Source organism: Amphibalanus amphitrite, unplaced genomic scaffold (assembly GCF_019059575.1).
Source record: "Amphibalanus amphitrite isolate SeventyFive unplaced genomic scaffold, NRLGWU_Aamphi_draft 000190F_arrow, whole genome shotgun sequence".
Classification (NCBI taxonomy): domain Eukaryota; kingdom Metazoa; phylum Arthropoda; class Thecostraca; order Balanomorpha; family Balanidae; genus Amphibalanus; species Amphibalanus amphitrite.
In genome coordinates, this window is record NW_024881685.1 from 281,396 (window position 1) to 294,568 (window position 13,173).

Sequence of the window (13,173 nt, forward strand, 5' to 3'; positions counted from 1 at the left end):
TCGTCGCAACGCGAAGAGATAGAGAAGCGAAACTTTGCACACATCTTCCTGAATACCTAGCCGAGGTTGTGTCCAAATTTGGTGTCGATCCCATTTGAAATGACGTCACAGTGACGTCATAAGTGAAATTATAGATTTGCGACTCTCATATTCCTCACGATACATCACATTTATGGGACTGAATATAAAGGGCCGATTATTGGTCAGAAACTAGATGGAAGTGTAGTAAGATGTTTTAGGATGACAGCAGGTGCTGTCCAGTTCATTTACAGTCGAGTTTCATGCTCAGCGTCATCAGAAACGGTCCATGTCGGAAAACGACAAAACTTCATGACGTCACTGTGACGTCATCTTAGGTGCTACAACCACCAAACTTTCCTCAAACATTGCCTAGGTGTTCATTTGAAGCTATGCCAAGTTTCGCGTTCGTAGCTCATCAGGTTTCGGAGATATTTCACAAAACGTAAAGGGGGGGCAACTTTATGCCCCCCCCAGCGGCTCGTGGGTTAAGGACATTGGACACATAAACAACCGGTACACACATCAGTATACACACAGACACACACATACAAACACATATCATTGATCTTGACCTAACTTGACCTGAAAAGACCTCAGCAGCAAAAATATGGTCGGGTAGTGTGACAAAGAGGTTCTAGCTAGCTGGGCACCAGAAAACGGCATCGTCATCGCTATATGATAAGCAGCGCACTTGATATCCAACGGTGACCCAAAACAGCAACATTTTTTAGTTTGACCTGACCTGGAAGGTCAATGACTGACCTGAGAAGGTAAAACTGGGTATCATTGGATTTGTTTCTTCCCAAAGAATCTTTTTGGTCCTTACCGCGAAGCTCTATCTCCAACAGGAACGAAATGGCGTGGGGGGGGGGGTGGCAACCCCCCCCCCCCATGTGCGTTCTAGGATGGGAAAATGGCATGTGCGGGCGAGGGTTAACTCTAGCCCTTATTGGTGTTTTACTAGCTGCAAACGCACTGGCGGGGCTAGGTTATTGGTTGACTTTCCAGGTCAGGTCAGTGACTCAGAAGTCGGGAAAATCGGGATCTGTTAAAACTTTGGAGAGTTAGCTTGTTACGAGGTTTTTCGGTGCGCTGATCACGAATTTCATGTTAGCTTTGATCACCGATGATGTCTTGATGTTTTTGGGTCAGGTCGGGTCAGGTCAGGTCAGGTCAACCAGTAGGCGTCTTGCTAGCTGTCCATAGTAGGTGTCAACCACCACTGACAGCCTCGTGACATGGTACGAAGGCGCCAAAATTACTTCTTAAATGTTCGAATGGGTGCTAAATTCGAAATCAGCTCCAAAAACTAGCCTAAAGTATATATGAACCCAGAAGAAGTGAACTAAGGTCATCAAAGGTCAATGACCTTGACCTGACCTTCACGTGACCTTGACACCCACTATAATGCATGGGACCATCATCATTTCACATGTTTGAACGTTATCAATCACAAAAAGACTTGAAACGAGCGGATAATAACCGTTTTTACGAAGGGCTTCCTGGCAAATGCCCATCTAATTTGAACAAATCTGCACCAAATGTGCACCTAATCTGCATAAAATGTGTACTAGATGGCTGTCGTGAAATACTCCTGAGCCGAATGTTCAAATTTTGTTCTCCTTTTCTGTTTAAATGAACTAGATTGAACAAGATTTTCAATGGACAAGATTGCTGACGGCCCTCATGTGAAACGAGACTCGATGAATTCTTAAACTCCCTAGTTATTTTGTAACAACCCTAGGTTCGTTGCATACTAACTAGGGAGGTTGCAACGACCCTAGTTTCGTTACAACGTCCCGGAACGAGCAGTTATTTTGTAACGTCCCTAGGGTCGTTGCAAACAAACTGATCGTTCAGGGAGGTTACAACCACCCTAGGGTCGTTGCAAACTAACTGAAATCGCATAGGGGAGAGTGGGGCAAAGCGGCCACCCTAACGCTTCTCACGATGCCAACGCTTGATTTTTAAACTTGGAAAGATTCTTTCTATACCAATGTGATCCCTATTAAGTTGCCTTTTATTTCAACTGCGTTTTATTTTCAAAGGCGTTCACATATGAAAGATATTGACAAAACTTTAAACCAATGCATATTGGCCACTTTGCCCCATACCCTGGGGCAAAGTGGCCACCGGCGTCTTCTCAAGTCCCGATATGAGAAACAAAATAGTTGCCTCGTGTACGACTAGGGTATTTGATGGTGACAAGGTTAAGCGAGGATGGATGTTTACTTTATCATCTTCCACCTGTAGGTAAACAAAAAAGGAATTTTCATGAAAATAAACATTTAATTGCATTATTTGGTAACTCTTGCAACTGAAAAGTGGCCAAGATGAATGCATGACGACACATTTGAATATTAATAATGTTTTTTATCCAGATGGGAGTAACTTATGGCCAATTGGGGGGTGGCCACTTTGCCCCGGCCACTTTGCCCCGCGCATACCGTCCGAGACAAAAATATTCCAGCTTAGCTATTAGTGGGGTAAAAAACATTGAAATTGGTAGAATACATGTACGATAACCATGCAATGCATTGACAAGAACGCTTATAAAAATTCCAAACGGTTATGGAATAACATAACATTTAAAAATTGTAAACATAGTTGGTAACCTGGCAAAAACTGCTTTTCCGTGTTTCACAGAACAATGGTGATGGGCCTGAAACCCCGGTCTGGCTCATTCGAACGACCGTGGAGAGAAGTATAATTGGAAACCATAAATTGGAACTGACGCCAGCTATGAAGGGCTAAAACGATGGGTGGCCGCTTTGCCCCGGGTGGCCGCTTTGCCCCACTCTCCCCTACTCCCTGTAACATATATATACTGACTGTACTGACAACTTGACAAGCGATCAAGTATATATACTGACTGTACCGACAAGCGATCTACTATTCGATGGGGACAATTTTAAAGACTCAAGAAGGATAAAACGTCACATTTAATTTAACCTTCTTCGCCCCAGTGGGGGGAGGGGGGCATATGTTACCACCCTGTCGCGTTTTTTGCGTGTGAATAAAAAAGCGCGGCGCGTCGCTTGCAGTAGCTTTTGGTATATCAATTTCGGACAATGTGTGAAATTTTTGACCCCAGGTCATGTCAGGTCAGGTCACCAGGTCAAGCTAACTGACCAAGCCTTGCCTTAATAAGCCTTAATAAGTTTGCAATCATGTCCAGCCTGCACTGTTTGTCAGATAGGTTTTAAACTTGTTGGATTGCATGATGTTATGGGCTACTACAATTTGTATATCTCGGATTTTTTATATCCGTGACCTAAGGTCAGGTCAGTGGCGTGACCTTACCATTATAAGTCAATGGAGAAAAATGAAAATGCCTCTAGATCCGTGTGTACGCATAGGAACAGTCCAAATATTTCAGAAGCACAATGATTTGGACCACCCGTGACGACCAAGGTGTCTTTTTTGCTGATAGCCTCTAGAAAGGTCATCCGAGGTCTTTTTTTTTAATTAGTCCGAACCTTTTGATGGGAAGGATTTACAAGGACAGAGCCACCGCTAAGCGAAGCTTGTTGCGATGACCCTGCCCTCTACCCTCCGATCGCTCAATTCCGATTCTATGGCAGAATTTAGAGTCCAAAGTTTAACCCGCGCACCGACGGGGGTCTGCGCCAACTTAGTACCGACGGGGGGGGGGGGCGGATGACCGCCCCCCTGAGATCTCGAGAACGAAGCAAGATAGCGACAAGCGGTAAACGGCATCGGATACGCACGGTCAAGATCTACAATTTTTACTAAGGTCATTTTCAGGTCAGGTCAAAGATGACGTCACAGGGGTCGAAAAAGTCAAAATGGCGGCGCTGAATATGGAGAGTTTTTCTCGAATAACTTTCGAATTAGTCAAGGTAGGAACAAACTAAGGGCATCATCGTGATCCTCTCGTCAATCCGCATCGAATGATATATATGTTGACCTCGAAAGGTCAAGGTCAAAGGTTGACCTCAGGTCACGTGACCTCGAGGTCATCATGTATATCATTCGATGCGTCTTGACGAGCTGAACACAATGAGACCATCCACGCGTCTGTATCTTGTTCCTGTACGGAGTTATTGGCCAAAAACCTTTGGTGACCTTTGATGACGTCACATGACCTCACAGCTGCCCAACAGCAAAACAGACCTCAAGGTAGTGAAGGTTGATCGTATATGAAGTCATGTATGGTATATGGGGCCATTCCGACCCGTTTTAGTGGTAAAAACAGGGAGTTGATTTTTCCCCCATTGACTTATAATGGGGAGGTCGCGAAATTGACCTGACCTTAGGTCACCGATATCAAAATTCCGAGATATACAAATTGTAGCTACTAATGACCTAATAACATCCTGCGACTTTCAAAGGCCTCCGACATCTACTGTAGCTCTGGCACGGTGACAAAGTTGCAAAAAAGTGACTTGAGGTTGGGTCATTCAAAGTGACCTGGTGACCTGACCTTGAAAGGTAGGAGGTTCAAACTTGCACACCATGTGTAAAATTGATGAGGGTATAGTCATACCAAATTTCGCGTTCCCGCTATTCGCGAAAAACCTCAGGCGGGGGGGGGGGCGGATATCCGCCCCCCCCCCCCGTCGGTGCGCGGGTTAACGTGCGCACAAAGCCGCGCACGGCCGGTCCCCTCGCTGACTTCGCCTGGCTACGGCCTGCCACCAACCGCAACCATACCTGTCAGGAGGCCCATAAATGATGTCGAGCGCCCGTCGCGCTTCGAACCCGGACCGTCATAACCGGGAACGCGTGCTCTCACCACGCGGAGTCCAACGCTCTAACCAACTGAGCTACGGGACCGGCATTTGAGGCTACAAACATATTTTTGCCAATAACTCTCGATTGGGAAGAGATAGGACGCTGGGGATGGTCTCATTGTGTTTGTCTTGTTGAGACGCATCGAATGATATGCAATATGACCTTTTCCGGTCAGGTCATGACCTTGACCTGATGTCAAATTTTCAAGTTGACCTTTCAAGGTCAAATTATAGTTCATTCGACGCGTCTCGGCGAGAGGAACACGATTCTGGCAATAGAAATGTTGTGGCTTTTTTTAAGTCAAAAGTTATTGTCGAAAAACACATTTCGAAAAACAGCTATTTTTGGAGTTTTTGCCCTCTGGAGGCTAAACCGTTGACCTGAGGCCAATTTTGATGATGACCTTATCAAAAGAAGAGTTCAAAAGCTATCGATTGCTTTTCCATGCGTTTTTCTAGCTATCATAGTTCCTGAGATAAATGCATGTTTTCTGAGAAATATAATGACATTTGGCAAATTTTGACTTTTGATGACCTCCAGTGACCCCAATATTGCTCTAAGATGAAAAATGACCGAAATACGTACGCATTGAGAGCTATCGACTGCTTTTTACCGTGTCTTTCTAGCCCTCTTAGTTTTTGAGTTAGAGGTGGGTGGTAACATATGTCCCCCCCCCCCCCTAGGGCGAAGTTGGCTGAGACCGCCACTGGGGCGCGGGTTAAGGCGTCTGAAGTCGCTTTACATCGTCAAGTCAGGCCCGCAATGATAAACTATTGAAGTACGAAAAGGATATCGTTACTTGGCGCTCCTCGATGAAATATAAGGTGTTAATAGGAGGGTAAAATTTCATGTGCAAAAAAAGGTTATTCTGTCGTCTGGCCACCTGGTTTATTTGGTTACCTGGTTTCTCAATGCAGTGATAAATGTAACTGTTGGCTGAAGATGTCTTTGCTCAAAGACCAAGCGCTGAATTTACAGGAATTTACACATGACGATATGCAATGAGCTGTACTTCTTGTTTCACCTTACTTTAAAGGTTGGTTTTATCGATTCCTTGAGACATTTCATTATTAGACGGCAGTTATGTGGGGCGCTTAAGTTACCACCGGCGCGGCGATCTTACGTTAAATTTCAATTCAAGTTTGGGGTGCGTGGGTTTATCACACCTTTAATGAACGCTGTTATTTACATAGGTGTGATAAGTAAGCGAAGCCAAGGCATGATTTGGTAGGCTGGCAGTTGGTGAGACGAATATTCACTTACAGGGTGGACAAAAAAGAAGTGGAACATTTTTTGGAACTCCGCAAAAAAATATTGCATGCAGGCGACTGGAATTAATACTGATTTGCGTTTTTTTTCCCTGGAGACTGCAGTTTCTTCAGTGGACTGCACATACCCCTGATGGACTGCTTGAAGGTTATCTATGGCGATAAGCTTCTTGGAGTTACATTCAACGTTTTTCTGAAGTTTCTCCTCACGATCGTTATGTTTCGAACTGCCCCATACCTACTCCAAAATCACCCACTTGTGTTGTTCCTCACTGAACGACGGTGGACTGTGCGTGCTCGTTTGGTTGGGCCTTTCCAGGCCTCAGTGTGGTCACGACCGTCGGTAAAAGGGAACAATATATAATAATAATAATAATAAAAGGGAACAAACCATGACACCATACAAAATGTCCCGCATTCATTTATCACGTGCATCGCTTTTTGCACTCGCCTTTCCGATTTACGGACCACCATTGATGTTTACTTTTACCTAACAGTAAAAAAATCACCGTGTATATAGATTATAGCCCCTACCATACTAGGTGCGTTCAATAAGTAAGTTCCGGAGACGGGAGAGCAATTACATAAAATTCACGCGGTCTGCGCACGTGATTTTTTTTTCAGGGATTAAAATTCAGACTTATATGTCGAAGTGACCGCATTTTCAGCTTCTTATTCCATTTCTGTGACGATATGGAGCAGATCAAATAACACCATTTTTTAGACTGCTTTAGAAATGGCATCGGCCACCCAATCAACGCCAAGTGACACCAAGAGGATCAACGTTCAGTGATACGATTCCTAGCTATCCAGGGCGAGCCGGCGGCTAACATCCACGCCAAGCTCGTGAATGTGTACGGGAGCCATGCTCTTAGTGATTCCGCAGTTCGGAAGTGGAAGAGAAAGTTTGGGGAGGGGAGGGAGAGCGTGCGCGACCTGGCACGTGCAGGCAGGCTGAGGACGATGGTCACAGCCACTAGCGTCGCCAAAGTGGAGGAGATGGTGATGGCCAACAGAAAGATTACTGTCCAAGCGATAACAGAAAGCCTAAAACATAAGCCTACGCCAGGATTATCAGAGACCATCTCCTGCCAGCAAGGGCCAGTTGCCGCCCCGAGAAGGCCCGTGGTCGGTTCATCCTCCACCAGGATAACGTGCCTCCTCACCGTGCCTTCGTGGCGAGGGATGCCCTGCAGGCAGAGGGCATCGAGGTGCTCTAACACCATCCCTTATCTCGACCTTGCACCCAGTGACTATTGGCTGCTCGCAGACATGAAGAAAAATCTCCGGGGCCGGAGGTTCGGCTCGCGGTCTGCACTCGGGTCTGCTATTTACCATAATGGCGAAAATACCCCCACTCAAAGCTTCCGTGCGGCCATCCGGGACCTGGCCAAGCGATGGGAACGATGCGTTCGCCTGCAGGGCGAGTTGGTCGAGCCGTGAGCCATGTTTGGTTGAGATGTGCGGGCCAAAAAATAAACGAGCTATATCAAAACGGAACTTACTTATTGAACATACTGGTACATAGAAGGATATAAGCCTCTGAGTAGCGTGACTACGGCCGACCGGCCGGCCGCTTATGCTGATAAATGTTTGCTGTTCTACGAAAAAGGCTTCGCTTCGTTCACTGGCTTGTTATGAGCATGGTGGCACGCTCGTACATATAATTTGAAATGACTATACGAACATGATAAGCACTTACCTGATTGCTTGGACTTGTCGGGTGTCAGAATGCCTCGTTTGGCCAGTCTGGCGGCCAGGGCCGCAGGGAGCGGCATTGTGCTGGCTGCTCAGTCTCCACACCGACTGGAGGCCGAAACCGCGGCCGCGCCGGCTGCCGCCTCCAGGCACACGGCACAACACTGGACCACCACCTGCAACCACGTATTGGTCAAGATCAGCTGCAGAGTGCTCTGGCAAGAAATATTGTCCAAAACATACGCGTAGGAATGTACTATGGATTTCAGACCCCATAAGGCCTGTTTCTATGCGATAATTTCTTTAATATTTGTCCAATCGGCTTCAACTTTTCACAAAGGACCTTTCAGCTCAAACGCCGATTTCCGTCAATATAGTACCCTTAACAAAATGTCAAAATTTAGGGTGCTTGTAGCTGCCTCATAATGTTAAAATCAGCTCCGTTAATCCGTTAGCGGAGTATACAGGGTGGCCAGAGTTGACCGAACACTTTATCAATGTAGGTATCTATAAGATAATGAAAAAATAATTGCACTTATTTTCTTTTTATCGACCGATATACACAACTAGGGCAGTTACGAAATAGCACATGCAACGGAAACTGTAGTTACAAGATTAGCCGCCTATTGCGGATCAATAGTTACAAGTCCATCCTGTTTCGGGTGGTTTACGGGTCTCGTTTTCGTTGGCCTCTTGCTGAAGGATATTACAAATATTTTATATTAAAGTTACATAAAATCTGCTGCCACGCCATAAGGCACTCTCTTAACCCGCGAGTTGCTGGGGGGGGGGGGGCGTTAAACGCCCCCACTTTTTTCGCCGGGCCATAGCATAAAAATGGCGCGCCGCGCCAAATTTTGGGTACCTGCAGGGAATTGATTTAAGTTTATTGTAACAAAGTTTCAAAAAAATCGGTCGGAAAATTTTTGAGATATCGAGGTTTTAGTGACGTCATGATTTCTGGGTTTTCGACCAAAAACGGCATATGTTAAAAAAATCATAAAATCACAGAATAGACATACAGACATGCCGTAAACGCCATTAGAATGCCAATACCATGAACAATCAAATGGCTATCTTCGATTATTGATTATCGTTCCGCATTTTCCAAAATCTTGAACTGAATCTTGACAATTTCTCGTGACTACTTCACGACCATGATACATGACTTTCTTAAATTGAACTTTTTGAGCCAAACACGTACACATATGATAAAATGAATGTCACCATCGTGTTCTACGGCCCAAATTACCCATAAAACATGTGTCATAGGCTGCGAATAACAGTTTTGATTTTCGGGGATATGTGCCTACCCGGTTGACCTGACCTTGACCCTGACCTATGCTTGACTGACCCCTACATGAAACTGACACTCTTGTAGGCCTTATATGATGGATTGTGCACCGTTTTGACAGAGTTTCTGACGAGAGGCGCCCATTGCGAAGTCCTGAAGTCCATGCTACTGAAAGCCCGATTTCAGGTGTTTGACCTGACCTTGACCCGACCTGTGACCTCAAAATTCAACTTTAAAGTACTCATCTGAAGCGTCTCGTCGCGTTCTTTCGTTTGCCGCCTCGTGTGTTTCGCTGCGCCTATTGGTTCTCGAGTTATCGGCTGGGGACGTTTAACGCCCCCCCCCCCCCCCCCCAGCAAACGGCGGGTGGCGAAATACCCCAGCAACTGCCGGGTTAAAAAGGGCCTACAGAGTACAGCACTGTTAAATTGTTTCTGACGTCTGAAGTGGAGAGCCTCAGGGGCGTAGCCAAGGGGGGGACGGCCATGGGGGTCATGCCCCCCTTGGAGCCCAAGAGGGCCCCCATCGCGCCAGGCCAGGGGCCCCTAATCCATAGGGGCCCCTGGCTGACACAGTGGGCCCTTGGCGACGCAAAGGCCCCTGCGACAGATCCTTTGATGCAGCTGTGTAGCCATAATTTGGCCAAGGGAGCCCCAATTTTAGAGCCTTGGGGCCCTTTTGAAACCAGGAGGTCCAGGTGGATGGGATGGGTCCAACGGTGTGTGCACAAAATCAAGGTGTAAATAATATGCATATTTTATTGTAGAACATCTGAAGGGCCCTCTGTTAGTCTAAAGAAACCGCTATTTGCGTGAGGGGCCCTTTTGGACCGAGAGGGCCTTCTGTCGGTCTGAGGGAATCCCGAACGGCCTGAGGAACCCGTTGTTCGCCCGAGGGGCCTCTATCAACTGGAGGGGCTTTTTCCCCACCTGAGGAGGTCCTCCAACCTTAAAGGTAGTGTGCCAGCTTTCCTGAACCATATGGAGTTAATGACCCGGATAAGGAGAACCGGATTTTTAGAACTTATCCATACCTTCAAAAGTCATGGAAACGTCTTAAATTCTTCAAATTTTGAGTACCCCAGTACGAAATTCGCCCCGACGGGTTGTCGGTCGTACCCTAACCACATTTCACACCACTATGAACAATAAATGCACACACTAAAATCGCTATTACCGATAGGCTCATCCAATCAAGTTTCGATAAACCCGTTCATCATCATCTCCTGCGGTTTCGAACACGCCTGTTAGGTGGCTTCTGCTCATACTTTGTGGTGTGGTGGTGGTGCGTCGGGCCGCGCGCTCTGACTTCGGCCAAGAAAAATGCGTCAGCTGATCATTGTCATTTCTGCCACTTTCGTGTGATGAGATGGGTTCATAACTTAAGAGACGGCTGATTCATATCAATTATTTTACATAAAAGCATATTTCAAACCATAAATTAATGTTCGACAGCCAAATTAAAGAAACAATACCAATACAGGCTTACAGTTTAAGTTCGACATTGTCTTCATTGTCTACGATTAGACAGCTGATAACTCATTTCCGTACGTCGTAACTCTATAATGACCTTTGCTTATTGTCACATGTGCGACGCATTCGCGATTGCTGCCGACGCCTGTTTGCAGGTCAGCCCACTACAGTTGTTATACATATCGAAAAACCGATAAACTTTTAGTCGAAAAAAAAACACTATTCCAGGCCCATTTTTGATTTTTTTTTGCGACATCAGGTAAAAACAGAAGCTTCTTATCCAAGGAAAAATAAAATGGGAAATCGTTGGAAGGTAGCACACTACCTTTAACCCGGCAGTTGCTGGGGTATTTCGCCACCCACCGTTTGCTGGGGGGAGGGGGGGGGGGCGTTAAACGCCCCCAGCCGATAACTCGAGAACCAAAAGGCGCAGCGAGCCGCACGAGGCGGCAAACGAAAGAACGCGACGAGACGCTTCAGATGAGTACTTTAAAGTTGAATTTTGAGGTCACAGGTCAGGTCAAGGTCAGGTCAAACACCTGAAATCGGGCTTTCAGTAGCATGGACTTCAGGACTTCGCAATGGGCGCCTCTCGTCATAAACTCTGTCAAAACGGTGCACAATCCATCATACGAGTATAAGGCCTTCAAGAGTGTCAGCTCCATGTAGGAGTCAGACAAGCATAGGTCAGGGTCAAGGTCAGGTCAACCGGGTAGGCACATATCACCGAAAATCAAAACTGATATTCGCAGCCTGTGACACATGTTTTATGGGTAATTTGGAGCGTAGAACACGATGGTGACATTCATTTTATTATATGTGTACGTGTTTGGCTCAAAAAGTTCAATTTAAGAAATGCATGTATCATGGTCGTGAAGAAGTCACGAGAAATTGACAAGATTCAGTTCAAGATTTTGGAAAATGCGGAACTATAATCAGTAATCGAAGATAGCCATTTTATTGTTCATGGTATTGGCAGTCTAATGGCGTTTACGGCATGTCTGTATGTCTATTCTGTGATTTTATATGAATTTTTGAACATATGCCGTTTTTGGTCGAAAACTCAGAAATCATGACGTCACTAAAACCTTGATATCTCAAAAATTTTCCCGACCGATTTTTTAAAAACTTTGTCACAATAAACTTCAATCAATCCCCTACAGGTACACAAAATTTGGCGTTTAACGCCCCCCCCCCCCCCCCAGCAACTAGCGGGTTAAGGAGGTGACCAACCTTGCCTACTACCCATCCATTGGCAACAGTAATCACATGCTACTGCAATTTGAGGTATTCTGCTACATGCACCCTGCGTAGTGAGGGAGGGCCGCCTCAACCTAAACAAGGGGAACTATCTTCGGCTCAACAGCCTGATCAGACAGTGGCAGCAGCATGATGCAGCGACTATGGACATGCAAGGACGCTACGAAACTTTCAAGACCGAGCTGGCTCACCTGGTCAAAGCATGCGTCCCCAAGGCGTGCCCAAGGAAAAACAGAAACATCTAGGGGAGAGTGGGGAAAGATGCCCAGGGTTTGAATATGTCATATATTATTCGAAAATGACGATCGGAAAGCCAAAACTTGGAGTTTCAACGGAAGCCGACATTATTTTTCTAAAAAAATATCACACTTTCGTGCCTGAAACATGATAACTTTTTTTTGCTATTAAGCATTATCCTGAAGAAGTGAAAGGGGGCATCTTACCCCACAGGGTGGAAAAGACGCCCCCTGGCGTTGGGTAAGATGCCCCCTGCACTATAAGTGACAAAAATAGGCACGTGAATCGCCTGAACGAATCAGTAGTCCCTTCGAGCCTGCAGTAGACACCAAACGTCATCGTAAGGGCCCTCAAAAGTAGTCGTAAGGGGCTTCAGAGGTCATCGTTAGGGCCATCATAGTCCAGCGTGGCCAAACAAGCCTCCGTGGTGGCGTTCGGAGACCACTGTGGGGCCCTTATAGGTCTTCATGATGCTTGAGGGCCCTCAAGCCCATCGTGGGGACCTCAGATGCCAGCGTGACCCGTGGAGCCAACGTGGGAGCCCTCAAAGGATGTCGTGAGGGGCCCTGGAACCAATAATGGGGCCCACAGAGGCCGTCGTGAGGGCTCTCAGAGTTAGATGCCGCCCAAAAAGTCGCTGTGTTGGCCGAGAGACCGGCGTGGGGAGCAACTGACCGTACCGGACTCTCAATAGTCCCAGATCGGCTTTTGTCTCTCATCACAAGTATGTAATAAATGATTTGACGGGCTGCTTGAAGAACAGCCTACGGATTTAGGGGGGCGTCTTTCCCCATCAGGATAGGGGGCATCTTACCCCAAGGTAGCGAAGTAACATTAAATCAGCACAATTTGTTAGCCATAAAACTACACCCTGAAACAAACTGTTTGGGACACAGTACACGCATGTTAATGTATCACGACTATAGCAAGGGACGCAAAAATTATCTACCTTCTTTGATATTTACAATGTTTTGACGCCAAAATATTTTTTGAAAGCAGCAAATAAAAAACATGCAATCACCAGCCAGCCGTTGCCCAACTGAGCTTCGCAATTTTTTGTGCAGTTAGCAAGGCAGGCTTCCGCTTTACGCTAAGAACATTAATTTCCAGGTTCGATTCTTTGTTTCCCCGCTAGAGGGGTGGGGCGTCTTTCCCACCCTGGGCA

General features: G+C 46.3%; 1 protein-coding gene across 3 annotated transcripts in view; it reads right to left on the bottom strand.

Annotated features, from left to right (window-relative positions):
* The window catches only part of LOC122384443 (polyglutamine-binding protein 1-like), a 52,842-nt gene that overhangs the window by 29,253 nt on the left and 10,416 nt on the right, over positions 1-13,173 (bottom strand). For all 3 annotated transcript variants that reach the window (XM_043371827.1, XM_043371828.1, XM_043371826.1), the window contains exon 2: positions 7,750-7,921. In XM_043371827.1, coding sequence (XP_043227762.1) covers positions 7,750-7,825 — 76 coding nt within the window. In that variant the 5' untranslated portion in view covers positions 7,826-7,921. The remainder of the gene's footprint in view (positions 1-7,749; positions 7,922-13,173) is intronic.